We start from the raw sequence: 7,573 nt of genomic DNA, 5'->3' as shown, positions 1-7,573 counted from the left end.
GCGCGGAGCCTGCGGCGGCGGCGGCGGCCCGGCGGGCGGAGCGGCGCGGGCATGGCCGCGCGCGGCCGGCGCGCCTGGCTCAGCGTGCTGCTCGGGCTCGTCCTGGGCTTCGTGCTGGCCTCGCGGCTCGTCCTGCCCCGTGCTTCCGAGCTGAAGCGAGCGGGCCCACGGCGCCGCGCCAGCCCCGAGGGCTGCCGGTCCGGGCAGGCGGCGGCTTCCCAGGCCGGCGGGGCGCGCGGCGATGCGCGCGGGGCGCAGCTCTGGTCGCCCGGCTCGGACCCAGATGGCGGCCCGCGCGACAGGAACTTTCTCTTCGTGGGAGTCATGACTGCCCAGAAATACCTGCAGACCCGCGCCGTGGCCGCCTACAGGTGAGCCCCTGCTTCCCGGGCACCGCCTCCTGCGTCCGGCATCCTGTCGGCTGGCATCCCGGGTCCTCTCCTGGCTCTCGCGTTCGCCCGCTTCGTAGGCCCTTCCTGGCCTTCCGGTGGGATCGGCTTGCCTCTCGGGAGATGCCGGGCCGAGGGAGAAAAGATCAGAGGCGGGATGGTGAGCGCAGCGTTCAAGAACATGGCCTTTGGGGTCAAATAGACTAGTGTGGCCTCACTGGGTGTGCCTCTCACCCTGATTAAGGCACTTTAGCCTTTACAAATCGAAGCCTCTCCTTAAAAGGGCCCGACATATCGGGTCTCCCTCATGATGTTGGAAAACTCATAGCACAGTACCTGATAGTGGAGGCAATTAGGGCTGTTATTGGATTCTCTAAAATGTGCACCTTTGTCTTTGTAAAACTAGAGCCCGTGTACATTAATCTAGTTCTAGAACCTTTCCATATCATACTCTCACATTTCGCAGTTGGAGGCACTCCTGTAAATGAAAGAGAATGCCCGCAGCACACTGGACCACTCCAGTCTGTTGAGTAAAGAGGGAGAGAACCTTGGAGAAAAGCAGTTCTTGGCCGTTGGTAGATACAGTGGAAAACTGCATTCTGGTGTTAATTAGTTCAGCTTAGTGGTGTATGCATGTTATCCAGTAACTGGGCTCTAGTTGGCCAAATGAGTCATAAAAGCAGCTGGAATCGTGTCCAGGTTTAACAAAGGGATTAGCCAATGTAGTCTTTAGAAGGGAGATGATTTTGGAATGGCTGGCATGGTTAGAATCAGATTTGTATTGGAGTGAATTTGAACTTGGAGAGGGTTGTAGACTCAATAAAGGAATTTGATTGAAACCCTGTATGTATGAAGTATAGAAACACCGTATGGATAAAGTTTGGGTCTTATTCAGCCACAGAACAAACCAATGTGGGGAGTGGTTTTAGAGCCTGAATGGTCTGGGAATGAAATTTCAGAGCAGCCAGTGCTGAGCCAGGCTAAGCTGGTTGCTGTTTGTTCTTATAACCAGTACCTTTACACTTCAGTTTTTAAATGCAGTCTTGGTCAGATTTTTCAAGCATTATATATTGTGAGGGGAAAAGCATATATGGTCCCCTTGCCTTTAAGGGAGGAAGTAAAGGACTGAGAAAGAAGGTGAAAGCGGTCTTCAGTGACTGCCCCTTGAATGGCTTGATCCCCATTCCTGCATATTTCCTTTAGAGTCCTGCTTAAGTCTAGAGCCCACATTCCGCCAGGAAGGGTCCTGAGTGGCTGAAAAGCTTAGAATGCAGGTAGTGTAAAAACAGACTAATGCAGGCCGGGCGCTGTGGCTCACGCTTGTAATCCTAGCACTTTGGGAGGCCGAGGCGGGCGGATCACCCGAGGTCAGGAGTTCGACACCAGCCTGACCAATATCGTGAAACCCCGTCTCTACTCAAAATACAAAAATTAGCCAGGCATGGTGGCCTGCGCCTGTAGTCCCAGCCACTCTGGAGGCTGAGGCAGGAGAATCGCTTGAACCCAGGAGGCGGAGGTTGCAGTGAGCCAAGATCATGCCACTGCACTCCAACCTGGGCTACAGAGCGAGACTCCATCTCAAAAAAAAAAAAAAAAAAATCTGTGTATCTATCTATCGATAGATAGATAGAGATACATGGGCTAATACAGCGATTTGGGAACCAGCTGATCAGAATTCTCTCCTAGATCTACCTTGCATTACCTGAGGTTTTATGGGATTTTTTTTGACCGGAGAAACAGCCGCATCAGAAATCAAGGATGAGCCGCGTAAATTATTTACAGCATGGTTTTGAAAGTAAATCCGCATGACTCTAGTGTGGTGATAGACCATGTGAAATAACAATTTTGGGGACAGTTACCAAACTAGTTAGTACAAATAGTAAATTAGGTGACTCCCTTATCTCCCGCATGCCCTGAGCAAATGCATTTTCATGTTTGCAGTATGAATATATTCAAATCAATGGGGGGCCTAATGCACCAGCAATACTCAGAAAATGTAATGCAGGCTGGGCGGGGTGGCTCACGCCTGTAATCCCAGCACTTTGGGAGGCTGAGGCGGGCGGATCACGAGGTCAGGAGATAGATACCATCCTGGCTAACACTAACACGGTGAAACCCGTCTCTACTAAAAATGCAAAAAAAAAAAAAAAAAAAAAAAAAAAAATTAGCCGGGTTTGGTGGCAGGTGCCTGTAATCCCAGCTACTGGGGAAGCTGAGGCAGGAGAATAGCGTAAACCTGAGAGGCAGACCTTGCTGTGAGTCGACATTGCGCCACTGCCCTCCAGCCTAGGGGACAGAGCGAGACTGTCTCCAAAAAAGAAAGGTAATGCAAACTAGAACTACTGTTTCACACTTGGAGATGGTTTCCCAAACTCAAGCTACTCTTACTTTTGGCCTCCTTTCCACATCTGCTCCTTCATCTTTTTCTGGATGTAAGATTTAATTTGTTTTTTTTTTTGTTTTTTTGTTTTGTTTTGTTTTGTTTTTCAGGTAGTTAGGGGAAGCAGAAACACAGTTTGCCCCCAGGCCGGGTTCTCCCTTCATTGTGACACCTCTGCCATTCTGAGAAAGGAAAACGCCTACCAGGAGGTAGTGTCCAGCTAGTGTCACTCCAGCTTTCTCACATAAATTTCCTTTTATCTCCCAGATCTTAAGAAGTCAGAGTACCTGGAGCCTGGAGGTGGACCTGCCCTGCCAGTTAGGGTCCTTTGCCTCTTGCCTGCCAACAGTGTGTTTAGACTGACTGCAGGAGTTGGCACAAGACGATTTTAACCTTACGGCTAAAAGTTAAGGAACTTTTGGGGAAGGCCTCAATTGGGATGGAGGTTATAGGGTATAACATATGATTACAGTTTTACTGTACTCTGCAGCCCAGGCCAAAAGTCTGCACTGAGCTCTTAAATTGGAAATTGCATACATAGTTCAGTATAAAAGTAAGCTTGATTCTTCTAGCACAAGATAGAACTCTAGTTTGGAAATCGATGTGCTGAGTTTTACATTTCTCCTGAAAGGTAAATTCATTCTTTATCTTAGAGAAAACTCTAGTTTTGTTTTTTAAAAAAACAAAAGCAACTGTTGTTTGGCTTATGGATGAAGGAGATGCCAGCAATTTCAGTAAGATGATACTTTGGTGTAGAATACTGAAAATGTCAGAATTTAGGTCTAGGGACTAGTAGCTAGCAACCACTTCTTTCCAACAACTGTCTGACATCCAGAAAGGGGCTAAAAAAGCTTTTGAAAATCCAAGGAGATATGCCCGTCCACACTAAAGGCACTGCACTTTGATGATAGAACGTCTCCATCATTACACATTTTTACTTTCTAGACCTACCATCTGCATGAGGGGTGGATGGGGGCCACCAAGATATAGCAGGGGAGTGACAGCTGACAGCAGGCAAGAAACAGATTTTTCACAGCAGGCAAGACAAAACTCAAAATGTAGCAGGTGAGAAACCAGCCAGACTGACCTTTGGAGGCCCTGAGTGACACCGTAGCTGTTAAGTTCATAGGAGTGATCCTGTTTCATTACTTAGGATCCATTTCTTTGTAAAGCACATGCATGCATGGCCCCTCTGGGCCCAGACCCTGAGTCCTGGGGGAGACTACGATACATGGCTTGCTCTCGTGTTCTTTAGTCAGAGAGACAACACTAAAAAGAGGGTTTCTGCTAGCGATGGATGCTGTAGAGAAAACAGAACAGGGTTGAGGCAGGGCACGTGTGTCCTCTCTGTGTTAGGTGATCGGGGAAGAGTTTGGAGAGAGTGGCATTTGGGCTGAGATCTGATCATGAAGAGCCAGTTGTGTGAATATCAATGATGAGCATCAAGGCCAAGGAAGTGCTGGGAAGTCCCAAGGCAGGGACCGGCTTGGAAAGGAACACCAAGAGGGCCAATAAAAGAAAGGGAAGGGGCTCGCTAGTGTCCAGTCATTCTAAATGAATTAGAAAGCCACTGGAGGGTTTATGCAGGAAGAGGAGGTGGGTAGCTGGGGTTCTGTAAATTAACACAAATAATTTATTTTGACTCATCTGCAAATTATTCGTATTCTAGGTAATTTCGCTTTAAAATGGTATTGTAATTTATCTGAAGTCATTTATTATGCGAATTAAGGACAGCTTGTCAGAACCTCTGGGTTTCTTGTGTCTTGCATTACTAGCTGCAATTCATATTTTTCCCATATTTAAAAATTTTCTTCTTAGTTGTGTTCTGTGACATATGGAAGGGAAGTGTTTATGTAGTTCAGTCTATGTCTTTGCCTTTTTGATTTTAGTTTCCCCTACCCCAGGTTCACAGTTACTGCCCTGGAGAGATTTTTAAAGGTAACGTTTCTTTCCTAATTCTGGAAAGGGTAGAAATCATCTCAACTTTATTTTTTCCCCAAATAGTATGTGGTCACAGCACCACGTACCGTTGACTAAGTTTTCATTTCCCTACCAATTTGAAATGCCATCTTCATCATACTCAGAATTCTTGGGTATGTTTCTGGACTTCATGTTTTGTTCCATTGATCTTTCTGTCTGTTCTTGTGCCAGTACCACCCATTGAAATTATTGGAGGTTGAATAATATTTTAATATCCGGTGGACAAGTTCTCCTTTGTTATTCATCTGCTTCAAACATTTCTTGGCTACACTTACCTTTTCTTGCTGAGAGAGTTTTCATGCTATTTAAATTTTTTTTAATCAACATTTTGATAAAAAGAAAAAGCCACACGTATTTTGCTTATTTGTCCTTTTTTATGCCCAGAACCTTGAGCTAATCCAACACCTTTTGTTTGTTTTGGTTCTTACCCTCTCTGGGCTGAAGATGGCGAATAGTTTTGTTCTTTTTTTATGTTGTCAGAAGAAAGAGGTGGATGGTTTCCTTTCTTTGCACCAAAATTGAACAAGGGCAGCATTAAAGATTAGCGTCAGTCTGTAGGGGACTGTGGGAAGAAAGTTTGAGAAGCATTACCTTGAGATATAGGAATCTTATTTCAAGATACTGTTATCAGTTAATGATCTCTTCCCAATGCTTTAGATGAAGGCAGACTGTTCTTTACCAACCTTAATGAGATCCTCCTACTTTATAAATCTGAATTCTTTTCCTTATTTCTTGAGCTAAGCTCACTCTCTTAGATAGAATTCAACTTGGCAAACATTTATACAGAAAGCTTTTCCATATAAAATCCAAATAATCAACCTGTAAGTGAACTTTTGGCATGCCAAGTTATTTCAGATTATGAATTTTCTGTAGGAGACTAGTGAACAGTGTGGCCCTGAAAATGAGTGTAGTTTTTTATGTCATGGTTCAAGATCTTGATGCCCTCAAACAGAATATTCCAGGGATAGCTATGGCTGTCAATAGGGGATTGTGCATGACTGTTTTCATTGCATTGGCAGCTTCACTGTCATCTGTCCATTAACTAAGCTGCTGTTTATTAAAAGTAGATTGCTAATACAGGGCCCTAGTCTCTGCAGAGTTCATAGTCTCAGAAGGAAACAAGCGACGGTATTGGTTAGAGGGCTGTCAAGGTGCCTGAACTAGTCACTGTGGGCTGTGGGGGAACAGAAGAAAGGCTTACACCCAGTGGGTGAATGGTTGAAGAAACGTCTCACCCACACTCCTACCCTTTTTTTACCCACTAGCTGAGTCTTGGAAGATGAAGAGGTGTTTTTGAGGCAGAGACAACTACAGGTTTCCTACAACATGAAATGGCAGGAATTAGTGAAGGAGCAATGGGAAAGACCAGCTGCTTGGGGCTGGGTGTAGGCTGTGGATGGTAGAGTGGTGGGCAGGGACATGGAGGGAAAGTCTGCGCGCCAGGCTTAGGAATTTGGGCTTCGTGTGGTTGGTGTCCAGAGCTGTTGGTGACATTTCAGCAGGACAGTAGCCTGATGGGATGTGTATTTTGGAAGATCAGCCCAGGGGTGTTGCCACTGCAGAGGGTGGCTGGAGTTCATCAAGTACTAGTACCTAGCTAGAGTTGGACAGGACCGGTACCTGTTGAGGGGCGCTTGGGTAGCATTTATCTAGAAGTCTAAAATGCAGCTCTCTTGAGGTCTAGCAATTCCTCTAGAATTTTTTCCAAAGAAGTTTTAAAGGTGTGCTTAAAGGTGTACATATGAAGTGGAAATTTCAGGTATCTTAGGTGTCCTGCTTTAGGAGATAAGGACCAAAATTGACTTAACTGATTCATCCATACTGTGGTCTGCATCTCTGACAAGTAAAGATGGTGTGGCTGAAATATTGTTATTAACATGAAGAGAGGTTCAGAATATACTTAAGTGAAAGTAAGCTGTAAAACAGTATGGTCAGTACAAGTCCCTTTGTGTTTAAAGTAAAACAAAAGTATATGTGTAGCATAGAAAAGGACACATAAAAGGATGTACTCACTGTGATGCCAAATGATCTTTTATATTCTTTTTAGCACTTTTCTACATATTCTAGTTTTTCTACAGTAAGCAGTTATTTTGTAATAAAGCTACAGTAAAACCACAAAAAGATGCCAGCTCTAAGAGAAACTGTGCATTCCATTTTGAGCACGTTAGGCTGTTGGCCTGGAGGTCTGCTAGGCACAGAGCTACAGCCCATTCTTGTTTCAGTCAGTTACCATTAATTCTGTCCTGAAGTGACAGAGTTATTTTAGCACACATTTACTTGGTTAGTGTAACGACTGTTTTCCTCAGTTACTGTAACTTCATGCTTCCAGGTGATACTAGGGAGGATCTGGTGGCAGCATTTTCAATGCAGGGGCCCCAGCTTTTGTATCTTAATGTAAATACTAAGTGCTTCCACCTGTTGTTGATGCCTTTTTGGCTTCTGATTCCGGATGGCATTGGGTGAACAAGAAAACCTAGTTACAGTTTACAAGTATAAAAGCAGTCCATCTTCTCACCTGAATTCAGTGTCATCTCTGAAGCATTTATAGCTACAGCATTTATTCTGTAGACAAATACATTTTCTGGATTATTAAAAATAAGGTACAGTCTGCTCTGATTTGGTGTCAGGTTGGTGCTTGTAAACCAAAAACCTGAGGATTATTGACAGGTAGGTGTTGAGGCCATTGAAGTTGTGGTTTTCTAGGTGGACCATAGGTGCAAAGGCTGTTACACTTAGCTCAGCGTGTTTCTGATGGTAGTGTCCACAGATAATTGGGCAGAATTTAGAGTAGCACATGGATCCAGACTCAGAATGTGGCCTCAGA

At 45.0% G+C, this 7,573-nt stretch overlaps 1 protein-coding gene across 1 annotated transcript in view; it reads left to right on the top strand.

The window, feature by feature from the left end:
* Nucleotides 1–7,573, top strand: part of CHSY1 (chondroitin sulfate synthase 1) — a 74,310-nt gene continuing 66,737 nt past the window's right edge. Inside the window, exon 1 of the mRNA XM_025392762.1 lies at nt 1–371. Within this exon, the coding sequence (XP_025248547.1) occupies nt 52–371 (320 nt within the window). The 5' untranslated portion in view covers nt 1–51. The remainder of the gene's footprint in view (nt 372–7,573) is intronic.

The sequence above is a fragment of the Theropithecus gelada genome, chromosome 7b (genome assembly GCF_003255815.1).
Source record: "Theropithecus gelada isolate Dixy chromosome 7b, Tgel_1.0, whole genome shotgun sequence".
In the NCBI taxonomy this organism is placed as follows: domain Eukaryota; kingdom Metazoa; phylum Chordata; class Mammalia; order Primates; family Cercopithecidae; genus Theropithecus; species Theropithecus gelada.
The sequence above is the reverse complement of the archived record's forward strand: the minus strand, read 5'-3'. Positions and strand labels throughout refer to the sequence as shown.